General features: G+C 37.9%; 1 protein-coding gene across 6 annotated transcripts in view; it reads left to right on the top strand.

The window, feature by feature from the left end:
- Nucleotides 1-25,348, top strand: part of COP1 (COP1 E3 ubiquitin ligase) — a 224,807-nt gene that overhangs the window by 12,130 nt on the left and 187,329 nt on the right. For all 6 annotated transcript variants that reach the window (XM_070768483.1, XM_070768482.1, XM_070768484.1 and 3 more), the window contains exons 2-3: nucleotides 14,600-14,659; nucleotides 24,391-24,488. In XM_070768483.1, coding sequence (XP_070624584.1) covers nucleotides 14,600-14,659; nucleotides 24,391-24,488 — 158 coding nt within the window. The remainder of the gene's footprint in view (nucleotides 1-14,599; nucleotides 14,660-24,390; nucleotides 24,489-25,348) is intronic.

Raw genomic sequence — 25,348 nt, 5'->3', positions numbered from 1 at the left:
CTGTTTGCTATGAGACAATTCTCTTAATTGTTCCACTTATAATTCACAAGCCTAATTGAAATTCTTCTCTAACTGTAAGCCTTTCCTGGTTAGAACTGCTACCCTGAGAAGTGGAATCTTGGGAATGTGTGAATAAAATAAGATCCAGGAGGAAATTGAGAGTGTATTGGGGTGATTTCATACTGGGAGGAATCAATAGTGACACTCTGGCCATATTTGCTTTCCTGATCCGTCTGCTTTTTTTAGGGGATTGCGGTGGACGGAACACCCGAGCTTGGCTCCCTTGCTTATGTTTTCATGCCTATCATTTCTTGTGTTAATCACGGTGTCCTTTTTCCCCTCAGCCTACATGGTCTCATTAAAAAAAAAAAAAAGGCAAAAAAATAAAAACTCTGCTCCTGAGACTCTACCAGAGCTATTTTGAATGCCCTACCTGCCTCTATTTTTTTTTTTTTAAGATTTCATTGTTAAATTAGAGTCTAAAAATTTTGCCTTCTCTTTCTTTTCTTCTTTACCTTTCCTGTCCTTATTTAGATAATCCTGTGATATAAGACAAAGTTAAACCTGGAGATACGAAAGGAATCTCTTTTATAAAATACAGGATAAATTTAATCTCTATTAAAAGGGACATTTAAGTTTTCTAGGGCTTTTATCATATCAAATGAAGTTAGGAAGGAGTGAGATGAATGGACAGAGGCTAGAACTTAACTGCTGTCTGTGGAAATTGGTGCTTGGGATCTAGTGTTATCTGTATAGGTGTTAAAATGATTTGAAGTTAGTATTATTTTCCTTTTCATTTATTTCCTTGTCTTTCAGTCCTGAATCCACTTAGGGCCAATTGAAAATGAAGGGTAGCTTGGGAATAGTCACAAAGCAGCTGGTTTAAGGGGAAGGAGGAAGCTAGGGAAGTGTCAAGTTTTGGACATTTTGAGGGGAAGGAAGAAACACTTCTGTGGCTGACTTTTGTTGGGTGTCTTTCACTCTTGAAAGATGTATATAAATTTCAGCATATTCAAAATAATTTTTCCAAGGTTTTCTCAATGCTGATAGTGATTTGAAATTTCATGGTCACAGTGATACATGTATTTGTTTCCTTTATCTTCTGATGCAGAGGGCACTGGACTTGGAATTAAAAGCCCTGAGATTTAACTCAGGGCAAATGAATGTTTGAGTGTGTTTTTTTATTTTCATTTATAAATTGAGATGTAGTGGTATCCCATTAAAGGATTGTGAGGTTCAGATTATATAATACACGTATGAAGACACTGGAACTTACAAATCACTGAAAGGGATCAGGTGGTGTTTGCCAGGATTTCACGTTTGGTACCAAAATACGAAAGTGGTTCTTTGATCCTGTTAGGTAAGATAAGGTGTAACCAGTCCTTATTTTCCTAAATGATTCTTAATTGTGCCTGGTCCTGATTATCTTGATAATGTTTTTTTGTATAATACTTAAAATTTGAAAAATTGAATGCTTGGTTAGTTAGAATCAGTGCTACTAGAATCAGTTGACACATTTTGTGGAAGCATAATAGAATTAGTGTTGCTATCAAAATATGTATGGATTGAGCAGTGGCCTTATTGTACCATTTATTATCGTTTGGTAAGTTTGGATGCTGGTTTTGAAGCAGATAATACATATAAAAGGAAGAGTATAAATAAGGCACTGATTGAAAATTTAACTTGAGTGTCAGGCCAGTTGTTATGAAACCCTTGCTTAACTGAGATGATGTATTAACTTAAATACAAAATAGTGAACTAAAAAATAATTTTCTGTATCTATATCTGTTCTGCTCTGTTGGTTCTTAACGTGGTTAAATGACGCACATAACCTTTTGGCAAGCTTAAGGATTGTGCAGTATAATATCTACCTTTAGTTTTGACAGCTGCTATGAATTTATCTTCTTCACGAGATTCAACTGAAGATCATTATTTTACTAAACAATGGTAAGATGAAAAGATCAGATAATCACTACTAGTGTGGTTCACTCCATGGTCTATCAAAAGTTTTGTGGTAAGGTTGCAAAATCAGATACCTAAAATAGCCATCTGGTTTTCTCTTAAATCAGTATCCGTTATGCTTCTTTGCTCTTATGTCTTTTTCTTTATTTCTAAGTTTTCCTGAGTTCTTTAACTTCTTTTAAAATAAGTTTTTCTTCCCAATAATTAATTTCTGAGGTTGCCTAATTGAGAATTTTCTTTATCTTTCAATGCTTTGTAATTTTATTTTTTTTAGTCCATCTTAAAATACTAGGTTATAATTTCCATTTGTCTTACTGTTTTCCTCTTGTGCTTGCCTTGTTTCTAGGCATGGTATTATGCTCTATATTCAATTGTGAACTCTTCCTGCTGCTTATAGTTTAGAGTGATTAAACATAAAATGTTTCATATTTATATTCATTGTTACCACTTTTAGAGCTCTTTCTGTCTTTGTGTATATTTGCTGTCTTTGTATTCCTTATTCCAGTTCAGTTCAGTTGCTTAGTTGTGTCGGACTCTTTGCGATCCCATGGACTGCAGCACGCCAGGCTTCCCTGTCCATCACCAACTCCTGGAGCTTGCTCAAACTCATGTCCATTGATTCGGTGATGCCATCCAATCTTTCGTCCTCTATCGTCACCATCTCCTCCTGCCTTCAGTCTTTGCCAGCATCAGGATATTTTCCAGTGAGTCAGTTCGTCACATCAGGAGGCCAAAGTATTGGAGCTTCATCTGCAGAATCAGTCCTTCCAATGAATATTCAGGACTGATTTCCTTTAGGATTGATTGATTTGATCTCCTTGCAGACTCTCAAGAATCTTCTCCAACACCACAGTTCAAAAGCATCAGTTCTTCAGTGCTCAGCTTTCTTTATGGTCCCACTCTCACATCCATACATGACTACTGGAAAAACCACAGCTTTGACTGTATATAGACCTTTGTCAACAAAGTAATGTCTCTGCTTTTTAATATGCTGTCTAGGTTTGTCACGGAGAAGGCAATGGCAAGCCACTCCAGTACTCTTGCCTAGAAAATCCCATGGATGGAAGAGCCTGGTAGGCTGCAGTCCATGGGGTCGCTACAAGTCGGACGCGACTGAGAGACTTCACTTTCACTTTTCACTTTTACACAATGGAGAAGGCAATGGCAACCCACTCCAGTGTTCTTGCCTGGAGAATCCCAGGGACGGCAGAGCCTGGTGGGCTGCCGTCTGTGGGGTCGCACAGAGTCGGACACGACTGAAGCAACTTAGCAGCAGCAGCAGCTAGGTTTGTCATAGCTTTTCTTCCAAGGAGCAAGCGTCTTTTAATTTCATGGCTGCAGTCACCATCTGCAGTGATTTTGGAGCCCAGGAAAATAAAGTCTGTCACTGTTTCCATTGTTTCCCCATCTATTTGCCATGAAGCAATGGGACCGAATGCCATGATTTTAGTTTTTTGAATGTTGAGTTTTAAGCCAGCCTTTTCACTCTCTGCTTTCACTTTCATCAAGAGGCTCTTTAGTTCCTCTTCACTTTCTGCGGTAAGTGTGGTGTCATCTGCATATCTGAGGTTATTGATATTTCTCCCGGCAATCTAGATTCCAGCTTGTGCCTCATAGAACTTACGTGAATATATCAGATAGTGAAGTCTGTATGCAATGAATTCTCTAAGTTATTTATTTGTTTATTTTGGAAATTACTTGTTTTGTCTTTATATTTGAATTTTTTATTTTTGCTGGATATAAAATTCTAAGTTTAAAGTTTTTTTTTCTTTTAGTTATTTTGAAGATATCAGTCGATTGTCTTTTGCTATATAGTTTTTTTTTAAAACCATTAAAAAGTTGAAATATAGTAAATTTATAATGTTTTAGTATCAGGTGTACAGCAAAGTGATTCGCTTATACATATATGTATCCTTTTTCAGGTTCTTTCCCATATTAGGTTATTATAAGGTATGGATTATAGTTCCCTGTGCTATACTAAGTGTTCTTGTTGTTTACCTATTTTATATATAGTAGTTTGTATCTGCTAATTCCAGACTCCTAGTTTATCTCACCCTGGTTTGCCCCAGCCCCTTCCCTGCTATCCTCTTTAATAATTGTAAGTTTGTTTTCTATGTCTGTGAGTCTGTTTTATGCTTTGTAAATAAGTTTATTTGTAGCATTTTTTTTTTTAGATTCCACATGTAAGTGTTATCATAGGATATTTGGGTATGTCCATGTTGCTGCAAATGGCATTATTTCATTCTTTTTTATGGCTGAGTAATATTCCATTGTGTATATATACACACACACACACCACGTCTTTATCCATTCATCTGTTAATGGACATTTGGGTTGTTTCCGTGACTTGGCTATTGTAAATAGTACTACTGTAAAAATTGGGGTGTGTATGTCTTTTTGAATTAGAGTTTTATCTGAATATATGCCCAGGAGTGGGATTACAGGATCATGTAGTAACTGCTTTTAGTTTTTAAGCAACTTTCAGACTGTTTACCGTGGTGGCTGTACAGTTTACACGCCCACCCACAGTGTAGGAGGGTTCCTTTTTCTCTGCAGCATTTGTTATCTGTGGACTGTTTAATGATGGCCATTCTGACTGGTGTGATACCTCATAATAGTTCTGATTTGCATTTTTCTTAATAATTAGCAGTATTGAGCATCTTTTCATGTGCCTCTTGGCCACCTGTATATCTTCTTTGGAGAAATGTCTATTTAGGTCTTCTGCCCATTTTTGAATTTTTTTAAAAATATTGAATTGCATGAGTTGTCTGTTTTGGAAGTTAATCCCCTGTTGATAGCATCCTTTGCAAATATTTTCTTCCAGTCTGTAGGTTATCTTTTCGTTTTGTGTGGTTTTCTTTGCTATGCACAACCATATAGGTTTGACTTAAGTCCAATTTCTTTATTCTTGTTTTGATTTTCAATTTTCCTCAGAGACAGATCCAAAAAAAATCTTGCTACAGTTTATGTCAAAGAGTGTTTTGCTTAAAGAGTGTTTTCCTTTAAGAGTTTTTTAGTATTCTGTCTCACATTTAGGTCTTTAATCCATTTTGAGTTTATTTTTGTTTATAGTGTTAGAGAATGTTCTGCTTTCATTCTTTCACATGTACAGTTTTCCTAGCAAGTTATTGCAGAGACTGCATTTTTTCCATTGCATGTTCTTCCCTCCTTTGTCGTGGATTGAATGATCATAAGGTCGCGGGTCTATTCCTGGGCCTTCTGTCCTGTTTCATTGATCTGTATGTCTGTTTTAGTGCCCGGACCATACTGTTTTGATTACTGTCGCTATATAGTACAGCCTGAAGTCAGAGAGCGTGAGTCCTCCAGCTCTGTTCTCCTTTCTCAAGATTGTTTTGGCTATTTAGGGTCTTTTGTGTTTCCATACAAATATGCATTTTTTTCTATGAAAAATATCATTGATAATTTAATAGGGGTTTGCATTGAATCTAGATTATCTTGAGTAGTATGGTCATTTTAACCATGTTCTCCATCTTGGAGAAGTGGCTCTTTGTAGGAAATGTCTTGTGCCCTCCCTTCTTGTCACTGGGTCCCAGGTAGTGTCTGACCTGCCTTTGCAGACTTGGTTTGTGGAACTATAGTTGTCTTGTTTATGGTGTCTGCCCGCTGAAGGGTGAGGCTGGTCTAAAGGCTTGTGCCCCATTATGGCGGGAGGGTCCGATGCCTGACCTCTCATGGGTAGAACTGGGACTTGGCCCTCTGTTAGCAGTGCAGTGTCTAGGGGTATGTCGGGGCAGGAAGTCTTAGGCAGCTTGTCTGCTGAATGGTGGGCCTGTGTCCCTACCCAGTTTGCTGTTTGGCCTGAGGAATCCCAGCACTGGAGCTTACAGATGTTAAGCAGGGCAAGGTCTTGATGCCAGAATGTCTCCAGAGCCCCAAGGGTGGGCTGCCGTGGCCCCCTCTTTCTCCTGAAGACCGTCTGAGATCAGCAGGTTGGTCTGGCCCAGGCTCCTGTCAGATGATTGCTTTTACCCTTGGTCCTGTTGGGTGTATGATTTTGTGTGCATCCTTTTAAGAGTTCCCCCTGGAGAAGGAAATGGCAACCCACTCCAGTATTCTTGCCTGGAAAATCCCATGGACGGAGGAGCCTTACGGGCTACAGTCAATGGGATCACAAAGAGTCGGACACAACTGAGCGACTTCACTACACTTCACTCTAAGAGTGATGTCTCTATTTTCCCCAGTCTTGTGGAGCTCCTGCAGTCAAGCCCTGCTGGCCTTCAAAGCCAAATCCTGTGGGGGCTCTTTTTCCTGGTGCTGGACCCCTGAGCTGCAGGGGCTGACATGGGGCTCAGAACTCTCACTCCTCCTGTGGGAGAACCTCTGTTATATAATTAGTCTCCAGTTTGTGGGTCACCCACCTGGGAGGTATGGGATTTGATTATATTGCAAGTCTGTCCCTCTTAATGGTCTTGATGTGGTTACTTCTTTATGTCTGTAGTTGTAGATTTTTTTTTTTTTAATCTGGTAGATTTCACTCATTTTCAGTGATAATTGTTCTGCATATTGTTGTGATTTTGGTGTGCACGTGTGATGAGGTGAGCTCAATATCTTTCTACTCCGCCATCTTGGCCGTTTTCCCCAACCCAGTGTTTTAAATGGGCAAAAGACTTGAACAGATGCTTCCTGTATGGAGTACTGCAGCAACCAACCAGTTCCCACTATGTAGATGATCCATCACCTCTAGAAGTTGGAATAATGACCATATTATTGGTTTAATATTAAAGGATATAACTCAGAAACAGCCAGATGGGAAAGATGCATAGAACAAGGTACAGGGAAAGGGCACAGAGCTTCCGTGCCTCTCCACGTGTGCGATTCTCCCCAGGTCCCCACCAGTCCAGAAGCTCTCCAGACTCTCTTGGCTGCTGCAGTTTCTGAGAGAACTCTGCTGTACTCTTAGTTTTGTCCCTCTGTATGTGGTGTGTCTTTTTTCTGAGACTGCCTTCAAGACTTTCTCTTCATTTTTGCTGTTATCGGTTTAAATGCAGTGTATGTATCAGGGTGGTTTTTTTTTTTTTTTTTTTTTAAATTCTACTTGGAGTTTTCTGAACTTCTTGGATATGTGGTGAGGTGTCCTTTTTTTTGTTTGTTTTTTGTTAATTGTTATTTTAAAATGCACTTCAGCCAGTGTCTTCATATATTTATTTTGATTGATTTGATACTGACCCACAGCCCATAGATGCTGTGTTTTCTTTTTCTCTGTGTGTTTTAACTTGGGTAGTGTCTGTTGAGATCTGATTTTCTGCTTCTTTTCTCAACTTGTATTTCACGTACTAATCAGCCCATGGAAATTATCCTTTGTCTCTAATGTTATGATCTTGTGGAGTGTTCACCTTGGGCACATGTGACTAGTATTCGGCAGTGAATCTGATGAGAATGCTATGTAGATTTTTTTCGGATTTTCTTCTTGTAGCTCCTTCTTGGGTGTCCTGCCGTAAATTCTTTCCTCTTTCTCGTTCCAGCAAGATTGTGGTGCTCTGCCTGTGTTCTCCCTCCTTGGGCCTGGGAAGCTTTCTCTTGAAGGCAACAAGCTGAATCTATGATAGCTTCGTTTCATTTGTCTGCTTTCCTCAGAGATCTCAGTACTGTGTTGCTTAGTGTCCAGTGTCTAAAAGCAGTTGGTTTATTTATTCTCCCTGCTGCCCAAGCCCCGCCGCCACCCTGCAACCCCCCGACCGCCAGCCAGTTCCTAAGTGTGCATAGTAAGAGGGTAAGTCTGCTTCATTTAAATTTTGACCTCAAGTCCAGAGTGAACTAATCGTGTTTCACCTTGTTCATTAACCAGCGCAGGGCTCCTCTTTTGCTTTGTTTCACTTTGTCATGTTATTTGATTCTAGTTTTTCCTTCATTTATTCTTTGGCAAATTTGAAAATTGGATTGTAGATAATGGCATTAAAAAAAAATTCTTGGAGGTAGCTGTCATTTCACACGGATATGTCAACAGAGAAAATGCCTGCCTCAACAGATTAGAATTTGGTGAATTAGACATGTTTAGCAACATTCCTAAAGCTGGAGTCAGATGCAGATGATCTGACTGAATGTAAACTTGGCTTACAGTCCCAGAAACAACAGCTTTTAGTTCCATTATGAATTCTCCTAGTAAATGATACTTCACCACAGAAAGTATTATGTGGAAAAATCTGGAAATCAGTGACTTAGTCAACAAGTGATTCAGAAAAGTTAAACCCTGAAGAATGAGAATTTGTTGGAAAACATAATTATAAGTGTGTGTATGTGTTTTCCACAAGAGTGATGTATGATAAAACTTAAATCTAAAAGAGCTTTTTTAGAAAAGGTAAAATTCCTAACTGATAAAGAAGTGTTTAGTTTAATTAGCAGAGTTGTTTCTTTTTTAGTTGCGTGTAATGGTACGTTTTACTATTGATGTCCTTTTTAGATTCTATTGAATAAGGTATTATATTCCTCTCCCTACTTTTTCTTATTTTCCTAACCTCTTCTCTTGGTTTTCTATTGTAATTTATATGTGTTTTTGATTATATGTGTACCTGTGAACCGATACATGAGAAACATATTTTTAGTGTTTTAATTTTATGTGAATCCTATTGTGTCACAGATCTTATTTTCATTTCTGTTTTCACTTGACAAAATATCCAGTCATGGTGCTCCCTGACTAGAATCTATACTATATAGATGTTTTCCAGTATCTATATATATATATCTAAGCACATTTTTACTTCTCCATTCTAGTACTTTTGATCATTAAGGCTGCCTGTAGTTCCCTACTGTAAGAAGTATCCAGTTTGTTGCCAGTATCCTCAAAGGTATTCCCTATTGACAGATGTGGGTGTTTTTCTCTTAGCTGTGTATACACATATACACACATACACACACAAATGTAAACATGTATATATATATTTACATATATGTACACAAATGCTGATGTGTATATTTTTATGTTGGGTTCAGTTCAGTTCAGTCGCTCAGTCGTGTCTGTGTCTTTGCGACCCCATGAATCGCAGCACACCAGGCCTCCCTGTCCATCACCAACTCCCGAGTTCACTCAGACTCACGTCCACCGAGTCAGTGATGCCATCCAGCCATCTCATCCTCTGTCGTCCCCTTCTCCCCCTGCCCCCAATCCCTCCCAGCATCAGGGTCTTTTCCAGTGAGTCAACTCTTCGCGTGAGGTGGCCAAAGTACTGGAGTTTCAGCTTCACCATCAGTCCTTCCAGTGAGCACCAGGGCTGATCTCCTTCAGAATGGACTGGATGTATCTCCTTGCAGTCCAAAGGACTCTCAAGAGTCTTCTCCAACACCACAGTTCAAAAGCATCAATTCTTCGGCGCCCAGCTTTCTTCACAGTCCAACTCTCACATCCATACATGACCACTAGAAAAACCATAGCCTTGACTAGACGAACCTTTGTTGGCAAAGTAATGTCTCTGCTTTTCAATATGCTATCTAAGTTGGTCATAACTTTCCTTCCAAAGAGTAAGCGTCTTTTAATTTCATGCCTGCAGTCACCATCTGCAGTGATTTTGGAGCCCAAAAAATTAAAGTCTGACACTGTTTCCACTTTTTCCCCATCTCTTTCCCATGAAGTGATGGGACCAGATGCCATGATCTTCGTTTTCTGAACATTGAGCTTTAAGCCAACTTTTTCACTCTCCTCTTTCACTTTCATCAAGAGGCTTTTGAGTTCCTCTTCACTTTCTGCCATAAGGGTGGTGTCATCTGCATATCTGAGGTTATTGATATTTCTCCCGGCAATCTTGATTCCAGCTTGTGCTTCTTCCAGCCCAGCGTTTCTCATGATGTACTCTGCATAGCAGTTAAATAAGCAGGATGACAATATACAGCCTTGACGTACTCCTTTTCCTATTGGGAACCAGTCTGTTGTTCCATGTCCAGTTCTAACTGTTGCTTCCTGACCTGCATATAGGTTTCTCAAGAGGCAGGTCAGGTGGTTTGGAATTCCCATCTCTTTCAGAATTTTCCACAGTTTATTGTGGAAAGTCAAAGGCAAAGTCAAAGGCTTTGGCATAGTCAATAAAGCAGAAATAGATGTTTTTCTGGAACTCTCTTGCTTTTTCGATGATCCAGCGAATGTTGGCAATTTGATCTCTGGTTTCTCTGCCTTTTCTAAAATCAGCTTGAACATTTGGAAGTTCACGGTTCATGTATTGCTGAAGCCTGGCTTGGAGAATTTTGAGCTTTGCTTTACTAGCGTGTGAGATGAGTGCAACTGTGCAGTAGTTTGAGCATTCTTTGGCATTGCCTTTCTTTGGCATTGGAATGAAAACTGACCTTTTCCATTCCTGTGGCCACTGCTGACTTTTCCAAACTTGCTGACATATTGAGTGCAGCACTTTCACAGCATCATCTTTCATAATTTGAAATAGCTCACCTGGAATTCCATCACCTCCACTAGCTTTGTTTGTGGTGATGCTTTCTAAGGCCCACTTGACTTCACATTCCGGGATGTCTGGCTGTAGGCCAGTGATCACACAATCGTGATTCTCTGGGTCGTGAAGATCTTTTTTGTACAGTTGTTCTGTGTATTCTTGCCACCTCTTCTTAATATCTTCTGCTTCTGTTAGGTCCTTACCATTTCTGTCCTTTATCGACCCCATCTTTGCATGAAATGTTCCCTTGGTATCGCTGATTTTCTTGAAGACATCTCTAGTCTTTCCCATTCTGTTGTTTTCCTCTATTTCTTTGCATTCATCACTGAGGAAGGCTTTCTTATCTCTCCTTGCTATTCTTTGGAACTCTGCATTCAGGTGGGAATATCTTTCCTTTTCTCCTTTGCTTTTCGCTTTTCTTCTTTTCACAGCTATTTGTAAGGGCTCCCCAGACAGCCATTTTGCTTTTTTTGCATTTCTTTTCCATGGGGATGGTCTTAATCCCTGTCTCCTGTACAATGTCACAAACCTCTGTCCATAGTTCATCAGGCAGTCTATCTTTCAGATCTAGTCCCTTAAATCTATTTCTCACTTCCACTGAATAATCGTAAGGGATTTGATTTAGGTCATACCTGAATGGTCTAGTGGTTTTCCCCACTTTCTTCAATTTAAGTCTGAATTTGGCAATAAGGAGTTCATGATCTGAGCCAGTCAGCTCCTGGTCTTGTTTTTGCTGACCATATAGAGCTTCTCCATCTTTGGCTGCAAAGAATAAAATCAGTCTGATTTCGGTGTTGACCATCTGGTGATGTCCATGTATAGAGTCTTCTCTTGTGTTGTTGGAAGAGGGTGTTTGCTATGATCAGTACATTCTCTTGGCAAAACTCTATTAGTCTTTGCCCTGCTTCGTTCCGTATTCCAAGGCCAAATTTGCCTTTTACTCCAGGTGTTTCTTGACTTCCTCCTTTTGCATTCTAGTCCCCTATAATGAAAAGGACATCTTTTTTGGGTGTTAATTCTAAAAGATCTTGTAGGTCTTCATAGAACCATTCAACGTCAGCTTCTTCAGCGTTACTGGTTGGGGCATAGGTTTGGATTACTGTGATATTGAATGGTTTGCCTTGGAAACAAACAGAGATCATTCTGTCGTTTTTGAGATTGCATCCAAGTACTGCATTTTACCTATGTACAAATTACAGGAGTGGGATTACTGGGTAATAAGTATATGAAAATTCAATGTAGGTTGCTTTGCCAGATGTTTCTTCATGAAAATTCTTGTTTTTCCATATCCTCCCTAATATACTTGGTATTCTAATTTTCTAATGATTTAATGGAGGTAATGTTATTTTATCATCTTAATTTGCATATTTTGATTACTACTGAGTCAGAACATCTTTCTATATACTTGAAAAGTAGTGTGTCTTCCCTTCTTGTGAACTAGGAATTGATATCCTTTCCCATTTTTTCTGTTGGAATTTCTGTCTTGATTTACAAGAATTGCTGGTTTATGGTGGTGCAGGAGGCATGAGTGGTCACAGCAGTGGCTTTAATCCATTTGTGATTTCTTCCTTGTTTTTGATGTTGCCACTGTGTCAGATGTCCATTAAAAGTTTGAGATGGTCCCTAAACATTTTGGGGGGTCTGTATAAAAATTTGGGGGTGCATGAAGTTTCAGATATCGGTATAGTGTTTAGCTTGTCTGCCAGTTCATATACTTTCTGTGTTTGTACTTACGCTTAGGTCTTCCAGCTCATTGTCTTTGGAGGCTCTTGATAGGCAGAGTGGAAGGAGTTCTATGCTGTTTGTTTACAGTTTTCCCCAAAACCTACCCTTAGTACGTTTTTGCCCATTGAAATTGGGAAGAGCTGAGAGTTGGGAATTCCCTGGCAGTCCAGTGGTTAGGACTCTATGCTTCCATTGCAGGAGCCACAGTTTTGCTCTCTGGTCAGGGAACTAAGATCCCGCTTGCCACATAGCATGACCAGGAGAAAAGAAAAAAAAAATTGGGGAAAAGAAACAAAAAGAAAAATCAAAGAAAGAAAAAAGGAGAAAAGAAAAGGTATGACTTAGTGACCAGAGAAATCAAGGAGTAAGTGGTAGTTGTGAGAAAGGGTAGAACACAAGTGATTTGAAGATTCCAGGCTTAGGGGCTGAAGTAGACCTGAAGAGATCTGTATACACAAAGGAAGATTTGCGGGCTGAAGTAGACCTGAAGAGATCTGTATACACAAAGGAAGATTTGCTCTTCAAAATCAGCCTATAATGCTTTGACTCAGCCTTTTCTAAGATTAAGAGAATTACTTGCAACTCTTCCTTTTTCTTACTCATAAAACTATATATAGTCCACTCAAGAAAGATAATTTTCACTCTTTTTGGAGTTTGAATGCTAAGAGATGGGCTTAGAAAACTGGAAGATTACAAAGTAGAATATGATTCATAATAGGTAATCATAATAGGTTTGAAGTATTCAAAATTTTAAAATTTTAGGACTTTCCTTGTGGTACAGTGGATAAGTGTCAGCCTACCAATGCCGGAGACATGGGTTTGATCCCTAGTCCAGGAAGATTCCGCATACTGTGGAGCTGGTGGGCCTGCCTGTCACAACTGCCGAGCCTGCACTCCAGAGCCTGTGCTCTGCAAGAAGAGAAGCCACCACAATGAGAAGTCTGTGTGCAGCCATGAAGACCCAAATTAATTAATTAAAAAATGTTAAAAATTTGAAAGCTATATACTGTTCATATACAGTTGAGTAAATATGTCTATCTGTAAAAAAAAAACAAAAACAAACATTGGCCTTAAGATACCTGCTTGAGCACCCAGTGACCAGCTGTACCAGTGTAAAATAAAATTTGTCTATCCCGGATCTGCTCTTCAGCATCCTTCAGTCACAGACTGGGATCACAGAGCACCCTGGGCAGCTCATCCATGTGTCCTCAGGAGGGACTCCCACCCCTCTTCCTTCTTCATCAGACGGAGCAAGATAGACTTCGTTCCAAAAGAAGAACTACCGGATCCCCACATTTAAAAGATTTCTCCTTCTTCTGAGTCTGGAACAGTAAAGACTTGACAAATCCAGTGCAGTCTTTGCCAGGATACTATAGGTGATGAAATGCCGAGCTTGTGTGACATTGAGACTTTATAACTTACTTAAAATCTCACATTCTATGATGGTACTTATGCCCAGGAAACTTTGCTTGAAGGGAGTGGAAGAATTTTCATTTGCAGTTTAATTGTCATGTATCATCAGTAAGGACTGGATTTGTATACCAGTGACAGAAAACTCAATAAATACTGGCTTGAGCAAATGAGGATTTGCTTTTCTCATGTAATGTGAAGTGCAGAGAGAGACAATTCATGGCTGATGCAACTGCTGAAGAATGTTACCAAGGAACTCATATCCTGTGTTCTTAGCCTATAGTTGTTGTCTTTATGATCACAAGGTGGCTGTTGTATCTCTGGAGACTTCATGGAGTTTTTGGAAGGAAGAATGGGGAAGGATAAAGGGAAATTGCTTTTTGTAAGGCTTTGCATATTTTTGATAGACTGTATCCTCTCAAGAGATTGATAACCACCTTTCCTTGGCCAGAACATGTGGCATAGTTGGCGTGACTTGATATTTAACTTATCGTATGTGAAAGTAGTATAGAATAGTGGTTGAGAACATGCACTTGAGTTTGAAAATTTGGCTAGCTCTGTGACTTTTAACATCACTTGTGTTGATTTCCTTATCTATAAAGGATTGAGTTAATATATGTCATTATTTAAGTGGACATGCATAGCTTGTGTTAAGTATTAGTTATCATTAGCATCTTCACCACCTGGAAGAGTTATTGAAATTGTAACTGTAAATTTATCACTCAGGAAATTAGTTTTCTTTGAAATAGAAAATAGAAGAGCATTTAGATGAGTAGGTGTTGTCTCTGGTACCAGGGATGATCGAAAAGATGGTAGAACTTAATTACTTTTGTGATTGCACCACACTGAAAAAAGTTACGGGCAAGTTAAAATATTGGGGTCAGTTAAATTATTCATTTCATTCATGTTAGAACTTGATGGCCCACAGATTATTATTTTACCAGCAATCCACTGAAGTTCATTCAGCCCAATAGAAATTTCATCTCTCATCAGTAAAAAATTTGAAGACTTACCTGTGTACTGAAATATGATTTTGTTGATACTGTTATGACTTTTTCCAATTTGTAATTAGTCTAATTAAAAAATGTATTAATTATTTTTCTATTTGTTTTTAGCCCCATCTGCTTTGATATGATCGAGGAAGCATACATGACGAAGTGTGGTCACAGCTTTTGGTAAGATGATTTTATTTAGTGAAATTGTCTTCTGGCAGTTTTTAACTTGTGTGTAAATGTAGCCAGTGAGAAGTTGCATTTTTATAGTTGCTGTTGGTTATTTTGAATCATATTTCCTTGACTGATATGACTTTATAGGTTTGACGTCTCAAGGCAAATGTGGTTAATGGTGTAGTTTCTGTGAAATACTTTGATTTACCATGAAATCAAATATGAAATTATAATTAATAAACTTCTGGGTTTATTAATTGTTTAAAGAGCTTTGACTGCTGTTTTAGGAAACTGGAGGGTGCTGGGTATCAGAATGAAGCATGAAATACCTTTAACTCACTCCTGGGGGTCAAATGTGAGGGTCGTTAAAGCAGGCTAGCAGGTCATTGAAAAAGGATATTAGAGGATTAAAAATTTCTGGTCCTTTAACACTACTCAGTGCTGTCTTTAGGTTATATGTCACATAAATTTGTGTATTTTGAAAGCATTTCAGTTGTGATGAAATACACATATCGTAAAATGTACCATCTTAGTCATTTTTAAGTGAGTAATGTTGAGTGTTGTTCACATTGTTGTGCAGTCAGTCTCCAGAATGTTTTCATCTTGTAAAACAGAAACTGTCCTTATTAAACAAGTCCCCATATCCCTCTTCCCCAACCTCTGCTAGTCACTATTCTACTTGCTGTGACTTTTGACTACCCTGGATACCTCATATAAGTAAATCAACCAGTATCTGTTTTTTGTGACTGTCTCATTTCACTCAGCATAGTGTGCTCCGGTTTCATCCATGTTGTAGCGTGTGTCACAGTTTCCTTCCTTTCTGAGGCTGAATGACATTTAATTGCATGTACAGTTGGCCCTACATATCTGCAGGTTCAGCATCTGTGGGTTCAACCAACTAGGGCTCAGAAGTATTTGAAAAAAAATTCCAGAAAATTCTAAAAAGAGAAACTTGAATTTGCAGCTCACTGGCAACTATTTCCATAGTATTTACATCATATTAGATATTATAAGTGGTCTAGAGATGCTTTAAAGTATACAGGAGGATGTGCAGTAAGCTATATGCTAATACTGTACTATTTTGTATAAGGGACTTGAGCATTCTTGGATTTTGGATCCTTGGAGGCCCTGGAAGCAATTCCCTGTGGATACCAAGGGATGACCGCATGTATCACACTTTGTGCGTTCATCTCTCTGTGGACACTGGCGTTGCTTTCATCTGTTGAAACTACGGTTAATAATGCTGCTTTGAACACTGATGTATAACTAGCTTTTTGAAATCCTGCTTTCAGTTCTTTCAAGTGTTTACCTGGAAGTAAAATTACTGGATCATGTGGTGAATCTGTGTTTAATCTTCTGTGGAACCGCCATACTGTTTTTCCTGCCTGCAGTACAATTTTGCATCCCCTCAACAGTGCACAAGGGTTCCAGTTTGTCCGTGTCCTCTCCAGTACTTGTTATTTCTGGTTTGATTCTTTTTTTTTTTTTTTTAAATAATGGTCATCCTAATGAGTATGTAATTTCTGTATGTTTAATTCCTTTAGTTTATTTATTTATCTGTTTGATTCAAGATGATATATTCTACTTCCAACCAACTCCCTAAATTATTTACACTGTTTATTTAATATTTCTGTTGTGTTATACCCAACAGGCATACCTGCTTCTTTAACAACTCAGTAGCAATCGTTTTGCTCCCAGTTGTAGCAAGCAAAAATGTCTGCAGCCATTGCCAGATATCCCTTGCTGCTGCTGCTAAGTTGCTTCAGTCGTGTCCGACTCTGTGCGACCCCACAGACGGCAGCCCACCAGGCTTCCTGTCCCTGGGATTCTCCAGGCAAGAACACTGGAGTGGGTTGCCATTTCCTTCTCCAATGCATGAAAGTGAAAAGCGAAAGTGAAGTCATTCAGTCATGTCTGACTCTAGCGACCCCATGGACTGCAGCCTACCAGGCTCCTCAGTCCATGGGATATTCCAGGCAAGAGTACTGGAGTAGGGTGCCATTGCCTTCTCCAGATATCCCTTAGGAGACAAAATTGCCCTTAGTTGAGCATCCTGATGTAAAGCTGAAAGAGCACGGTCTTGAAGTTGATGGACCAGGAATCTAGTTCTGGGTTCTGGGTCTAAAATTTACCTTTGTCAAGTCATTCAGCCTATCTTCTGCTGCTGCTCTCCAACTCTCAACCCCCATTGTCTTCGTGTCTTGTCACCTCTTCTTCTTTCACAGATTTGAAAGGAAAGTGTGAAAACAGATTGTAAGGTGAGGTTTTCATTTTTCCTAACTGCCCTTCTCTAACTTATAATTTACTGTGGCATTTAAAAAAAGCTTAAGAGTGTGCTAAATCAGTTCAGAGATCTTGTTTCACTGAGTTGTGAAATATAATAAATTACTGATTGACTTTATAACTAGACAGTCCTAGTCTTTTCAGTGAGTCCTGTAGTCTTCATGATATGTCTTTAGGTCATTGTTGGGAAGCCCCATTAGTTTCTTAAATACCCTTTTTTTCTTTCAAATAAAAATAAAGTTTAGATCCTTGTTACAGTTCAAGTTACTGTGTTACACTCTGATGTGATTATGTTTTAAAATACCTACCAGAGAGCAGTTTTTGGTAGGATAGAGATAATAACATTGACAGGAACCAATAAACTTGGAGTCTGACAATCCCACCCCCAGGCTTGATAAACTATGAAATATTTTGTGGTGGTGGTGGTTTAGTTGCTAGGTCATGTCCACCTCTTGCAACACCATGGACAGAGGAGCCTAGCAGGCTACAGTCCATGGGATTCTCCAGGCAAGAATACTAGAGTGGGTTACCATTTTCTTCTCCAGGGGATCTTCCCAACCCAGAGATTGAACCTGGGTATCCTGCATTGTAGGCAGATTCTTTACCAACTGAGCTACAAGGGAAGCCCCTAAATATTTTGAACTTTTGTTTAAAGCAAAAGCTCATAATTATTTACCTTATCTATTATGTGAGGCCTATGGAACTTTAGTCATGAACAGTAGCCTGTTATATCAACTCTTTGCTAACTTGAACCCTGGGGCTGGTAACCTGGAGTCAAGTTGTATGCCAACTGAAGGCTCAATCCAGAGTATTAACACTAAATCAAATTGAGTCACATTAACTGTTTATCCCTGGTCCCACTTATAAATGATAAGTCTTTCCTAGTAACACGTTGGAGACCATAAAGCAGGAAGTTCTTTCTCTTTATTCATTCCCACTTCACAGTGAACCTGCTATTAATGTTAGCTATAGTCTAACTTAAACTCAGTGATATCATTTTAAAAAACTGGCTTCTGTATGGTATAGAGATAAGGCTTGTTCTTTCTTTCCCTCTTGCTGTCTCCAGGTTGTCCCCTGTCCCCTGCTTCTCTGACCTCATGTATACCAGTGGCTGATTTACTATTTTGCTTTATTACAAATTAGTTATAATTAATAGGGTCCCTCAGTGTTGTCATCACAGCATACCTGTGATCAAGCCTGAGGGTCAGTTTGTCTGTTGGGACTTTTGACTAATCGACCATCTTGTACTTTACTAGTACCAGGTTGTTATATACAAGCGCTGGTACTAATCTGTTCTTTCTGTACCCCCTTTTTTTGAGAATTTTCTAATTACTCAGTTTTCTTTATCTGTTTATCCCTGTTGATTCAGACAGAAAAATCTATTATATTTTGTAGGTAGGTAAGTACTTAATAGGAGAAACAGAACAACTATATACATCTGTGGAGAAATGGTCATTCTTTGTGACCAGATCTACACTTGTTAGGGAACACAGGTGACCATTTATGTCAGCACACTGTGGTACTAAGTCTTTTTTAAGAGTTGCAGTGTGAGTAGCTATTGAAAACTTCTCAGGTGGACCCCAAATATATATATCCTTCTTATCTCTTTATGCTCACCTATTTCGATTGCTAGTTTAGGTACTTGCTCTTCTTTTGGAATCCACAACACTGCATTTGGACTTGTGTTGGTCAGGTAGATAGATGAATGAGAATGAATCAGAGTCACTGTGATAGGGCTTCTCAGGCAATGCTAGTGGTAAAGACCCTGCCTGCCAGTGCAGTAGATACCAGTTGCAGGTTCAGCCTCTGGGTTGGGAAGATTCCCAGGAGGAGGGCATGGCTACCCACTCCAGTATTCTTGCCTGGAGAATCCCCATGATCAGAGAAGCCCAGCACCTACAGTCCATAGAGTTGCAAAGAGTTGAACACGACTGAAGCGACTTACCATGAATGCATGCAAACTTTCTTGAAGTATTTTATATGACCCAGAAGGCAACAGAAGTATGTCTCTTTTTTGTTTATATCTGTTTTTTCATGTATTCAGCATTTATTGAGTTCCAACTCTTCAGTGGGATATTAGGCTAGATATTGAGGGTAGAGAGATAAATGAAACAAATCTCTGCTTTTAATTAGCAAATAGAGCTGCTGAGACATATACACAGATTAAGTACAGAATAAGACAGTTACTATTTCTCAAACTAGAGAGGAACTACCTGAGGTGGTAGTCAGGTAGTAGATGTTATAAAATAAATTTGATTCATCTTATTATCACTGCACTTTTGTATGGTGGGATGTAATTTGATACATTTAAATTTTACAGTTTAGATGGGTATTATCAAGTACAGTGCAGAAAAGTCATTTGAGCTTCTGTTTCTGGTTGTGTCCTAGACTTCTTTTTTTTCCTTCTGGGAGAGGATGGTATGGTAATAAGCTTAATAACAAGAGATATGATTTGGGGGTTGAAGAAAGGAGAGGAGAATATTCTACTGGATTCAGGAATAATTTGTATATTGACAAACTCTCTTTAGTTTATTGATAAACTAAATAAACAATTTAGTTTATTCTCATCATTTTATTTGCTCATTTTCCAACTAGCATTTCTTTTCAAAAGCTATTTGCTATAACCCCTAATGTCCTTCTTCTGCTTATCTGTTAGCCCCTGTCTCCCACCTTTAATAACCTTCTCAGATTCTCTCCTTCTTGACTTGCTTTATTTGAACATGCAGGTGTCTTTTATTTCCTCATGGTCACACAGAGTGGCCTGTGGGATCTTAGTTCCCCAACCAGGGATCTAACCTGGGACATACCAGTAAAGTGCAGAGTTCTTAATCACTGGACCTCCAGGGAATTCCCTGCAGTTTTGTTATTTTTTTGGTAAGGATTAAATCTTGTCATGTGGGCAAGTATTCCGGTAATATTAATTCATTTCCTTTTCCCCTAAGCAGACTATAAATGTTTCCATGTTGGAACTTTTAATCTATTGTATTTGCATATCTTCTTTATGCTTTTCCCTTGCAATAAAAATAAAAACAATTTAACATTAAAATGAAAAAAAATACTATTTCTTTCATTGAAATTTCCATGTAGGAATTTTTTTCCTATATGGAATCTATCTTGTGGTAATATGGTGTTCCTAGCCTGGTCATAGTTGCAAGGAGGGTGATGATATTGTTTCTGGAACACTGTGCAAGGCATTTGTTCAGTGTGTGAGTACCTATTAAATGCCAGAGACCACCGTTACAGTGATTCTCTGTCACATCCTCCTCTTTTGCTTGTCTTCCAGTAACACATGTGAGGTGAGAAAGTAGATAATAATGAGAACAGAGCGACCTGATAGTTGTAGGTTTTTGTTTTGATAAGGTGGAAGAAAGTAGGCAGACACAAAAATCTCCTTCAGTTTATGAAGGTGAAGTCAATTTATAGCAACTTGGACCCAGAATAAAACAGGTACTGTCAGTGGATAGCCAACAGGGACCTACCATACAGCAGAGGGAACTCTGCTTAATGTTATGTAACAACCCAAATGGGAAAAGAATTTGAAGAAGAGTAGATACATATATATGTGTAATTGAATTACTTTGTTGTTCACCAGAAACTAACACAATAGTGTTAATCAACTATACTCCAACGTAAAATAAAATGTTAAAAAAAAGAGATATTGTCTTTTTTTTAGGAATCATCTTTATACATAAATCACTCTAATAAAAATTTAGAAGTAACTTTTTTTCCTGATTATTAGGAGCAGTACATGTTTACTATAGAAACTTGTAGACACTGCCAAAGAAAAAGTTTCCCATAATTATATGACCCAGAGGCACATACTGTTAACATTATGGTGAATGTCTTTTTTGATTTATTTTAAATGTACACATTTAAATGCACACAGTTTTGGTGTGGAGTCTTCAGGATTTTTTTTTTAACAGAGTATCATGTCATCTGCATACAATTATAGTTTTACCTCTTCCTTTACTTTTACCTTTTATTTCTTTTTCTTGTCTGATTGCTATGACCAAAACTACTAGAACTAATGAATGAATTCAGCAAAGTAGCAGGGTAGAAGATCAGTATGCAGGAATCTGTTGTGTTTCTTTACACTAACAATGAAATGTCAGAAAGAGAAAGTAAAAACAAGACAATCCCATTTAAAATTGCATTAAAGAAATTAAAATACCTAGGAATAAACTTAACCAAACTGCAGTCCATGGGGTCATAGAGAGTCGGACATGACTGAACAGCAACAACAAAGGATAATGAAAGATCTGTATGCTGAGAATGATAAAACATTGATAAAGGAAAGATGATACAAAGAAGTGGAAGGTATTCCCGGCTTTTGAATTGGAAGAATTAATACTGTTAAAATGGCCACACTGCCCAAAGCTTCTACATATTTAATGTGATCCCTATCAAATTATCCATGGCATTTTTCACAGAGCTAGGACAGATAATCCTAAAATTTATATGGAACCATAAAGACCTAGACTTGCCAAAGCAATTCTGAGGAAAAATAGCAAAGCTGGAAGCATAACCCTCCCAGGCTTTGGACAGTACTACAAAGTTACGGTAATCAAAACAGCATGGTGTTGGCATAAAAACAGATGCATGGATCAATGGAACAGCATAGAGAGCCCAGAAATAAACCCACATGCATATGGTCAATTAATCCCAACAAAGGAAGCAAGAATATACAATGGAGAAAAGACAGTCTCTTCAGCAGGTGGTGTTGGGAAAGCTGGACAGCTGCATATAAATCTATGAAATTACAACACTCGCTTATACCATACACAAAAATAAACTCAAAATGACTTACAAACTTAAATATAAGAGATGGTACCATAAAAGTTGTAGAGGAAAGCATAGGCAAACATTCTTTGACATAAGTTACACCAATGTTATCTTAGTTCAGTCTACCAAGGCAAAAGATAAAAAAATAAAAGCAAACAAATAGATGGGACCTAATCAAACATATGCTTTTGCACAGCAAAGGAAACCATAAACAAAATGAAAAAATAACATACAGACTGGGAGAAAATATTTGCAAATGATGTGACCAGCAAGGGCTTAACTTCCAAAATAAACAGGTAGGTCATGAATCTCAGTGTAAAACAAACAAACAAACAAAAAAACAAAAACAGCCCAATTAAAAAATGGGCAGAATACCTGAATAAACATTTCTCCAGAGAAGACATACAGAGGGCCATCAATTGGGTGATAAAATGCTCCACATTGCTAATTCGTAGAGAAATGAAAATCAGAACTACAGTAAGTATCATCTCACATTGGTCAGAATGGCCATCATCAAAAAGTCTACAAATAAGTAATTGCTGGAGAGGGTGTGGAGAAAAAGGAACCCTCCTACATTATTGGTAGAAAGGTAAATGGGTGCGGCCCTTGTGGAAAGCAGTCTGGAGATTCCTGAAAACACTAAAAACAGAGTTACCACATGACCCTACAATCATACTTCTAGGCACATATCCTGAGAAAATGCTACTTCAAAAAGATACATGCACTCAAATGTGCACAGCAGCACTATTTACAGTAGCTAAGACAGGGAAGCACCTGAAATATCCATCAACCAATGATAAGTGGATAAAGAAGATGTGGTATGTATTCAGTGGAATATTACTCAGCCATTAAAAGTAAAGCATTGGCATTTTAGCAACATGGGTGGACCTAGAGATCATCCTACGAAGTGAAGTAAGTCAGGCAGAGGAAGACAAATACCACTTAGAAGCAGAATCTAGAAAAATAACACAACTTATTTATAAGACAGAAACAGGCTGACAGACCTAGAAAACAACTTAGGGTTACCAAAAGGGAAAAGGGCTGGGAGGGATAAATTGAGTGTGGGATTAATAGATACACAGCATTGTATATGAAATAGGCAACAAGGATTTACCATTGTTTAGTTTACAGAACTATATTCAGTACCTTGTAATAACCTGTAATGGAAAAGAATCTGAAGCTGCTCGTGTGAAACTAACAAAACATTGTAAATTAACTACAATTTAATTAACAAATTTTAAAAAATGTACACATACACAATTTTTTAAAACAGTGGAATTGTATCCACTGTGTTAAAGATTATTTTTATTCAGTAACATAGTGAAAGTCGCTCAGTCATGTTAGACTCTTTGCAACACCATGGACTATATAGTCCATGGAATTCTCCAGGCCAGAATGCTAGAGTGGGTAGTGTTCCCTTCTCCAGGGGTTCTTTCCAACCCAGAAATCGAACCCAGGTCTGCTATATTGCAGACGGATTCTTTACCAGCTGAGCCACAAGGAAAGCCGAAGAATAGTGAAGTGAGTAGCCTACCCTTTTCCAGTGGATCTTCTGACCCAGGAGTCGATCTGGGGTCTCCTGCATTGCAGGTGGATTCTTTATCAACTGAGCTATCAGGGAAGCCCTAGTAATGTAATGATTATTTTCATAATATCAATCTGATATTTCTTTTCTATTTAGTTGAATGACATTTTCAAAGTTTTTATTATAAGGCAATATACAATTGTCAAAAGCCAAGCATTATAGAAATAAATAATCTGAAAAGGGAAAAATTTATCATAATCTTATTTCTCTAGCTAGGCCTATAATAGTTATTATTTTTCATGGCTTATAGTTACATATTATGATACGAATTTTATTGGCTCTATACATTGGATTGATGTTTACAAATTTATGTAGTCAATTTCCTAATGTCTTGGTTGCTTCTAACTTATTTTGCTGTTTACAAATAACTTTGAATTGAACATTTTTATACTTATATATATTTGCTTATTTCCTAAAGATAAATTCCAGGAAGTAATATCACTGCATCAAAGAGGTTTCACAGCCTTAAGAATTTTCCATACGATTTGTCTTCTAGAAAGTTATGGTAGTTAAATTTCCTGCAACAGCATATGAAGTTATTTATTTGTACATGTACTCCTAACTCTGATAGCCTTTTGTTTATTTTTCTATTCTGATTGGTAAAAGGAAGTATATAATTTTAAATCACTTTATCATCCTAGTGAAGATGGTATTTCCCATGCTTATTGACTAATTTTTGGTTTGTTGATTTTTCTGTTCTTCTCTGATTTTCTTTTTATTTGAATCTTGTTATATTAAGGCTATCAGCACTCCAAGAACACAGTTTGTTTGCTTAACTAAATTGTAGGCTTTTGTTTTTCTTCCTATTGTTATGTACCGTTTAAATTGCATAAACTTACATTTTAAATTTTATATCCTGTAGGCTTGTTACTTGAGTTTATTTTTAAATAACTTTCATATACTATTATCTAATAAATGTCCTATGTACTTTTTTTATGATATAGAAGTATAAGCTGTAATAAAGTTGATAACTGCTAGATTACTTATGTTGAAAATGAGGAATAGAAAACTAATAGGCATTATTTTGTGACCAGTTTGCTAATTAGTCACTGATTTAATGAAGCCTATTTTATTTTTTCTTTGTTAATAGCTACAAGTGTATTCATCAGAGTTTGGAGGATAATAATAGATGTCCCAAGTGTAACTATGTTGTGGATAATATTGACCATCTGTATCCTAATTTCTTGGGTGAGTCTTTGGAATGATTTTTAATTTTTAAAAATATTCAGTCCACAAAAGGTTGTGCTAGCACTAATTTATTTAGAGAACATAACTTAGAGGTAAGCATGTCTCTGTCCTAGTCACCAGAGTCCTTTCCCCTGTCTTCCTTGGGTTATGACATTGATTCTGTACTATATATACCATATATCATATTATATCTGTTTCATTAAAAAAACATTGGTACAATTCTTAGGTTCTTACACTGATAGCTAGGTAGAATGTGAGGCTGTAGGAGAATACCAGAGTCTCAGATCCCTGTCTCTGTATCTTGTTGTGCATTCTTGTTTCTGTTTTGGGGCAGCAGCAGTGGAGGGAAAAGTTAATGGAGAATGGCAAGGGGGGAAAAAGTTGGGTATGAGCACTCCTGGATGAGAGAACAAGAGGTTATGGCCTGAGGGGCAACTGAAAAGTAAAGCTGGGAAAAGCAAGACGTGAATATGGAACATTTAAGGGAGGAATGGTGACTGGAGAAGACAGATACAAATAGGGAACCTTAAGGTAAATGGTAAGTAGTTGGGAATAATACCTAGTCAGAGACCAGTTATGAAAAATCTAGAAATTCTGCTTGTTTAAAAGCCTTAGGTAGTGTGGAAAGTCTTCAGCTTGAGTTTTTGTGAATGAAGATTAATTTTCAGGTGTGGATCGGCAGGAAGTAGGGCACTATTGGTTATGTATATCAGAGAGGATAATTCTTTCTAAAGTGTAACATACTTGGAGGTAAGGATATATAGATTCTGACCTCCCTGTGCTTCAGTTGCACTTTGATTTGTTTGGTGTTTTATAATATTAAATCATGACATGGAACCTGTTTAGCCATGGCTTTCCTT

The sequence above is a fragment of the Bos indicus genome, chromosome 16, assembly GCF_029378745.1.
Source record: "Bos indicus isolate NIAB-ARS_2022 breed Sahiwal x Tharparkar chromosome 16, NIAB-ARS_B.indTharparkar_mat_pri_1.0, whole genome shotgun sequence".
Classification (NCBI taxonomy): domain Eukaryota; kingdom Metazoa; phylum Chordata; class Mammalia; order Artiodactyla; family Bovidae; genus Bos; species Bos indicus.
Note: the sequence above shows the minus strand (reverse complement) of the source record. Positions and strands in the feature narration are given on the sequence as shown.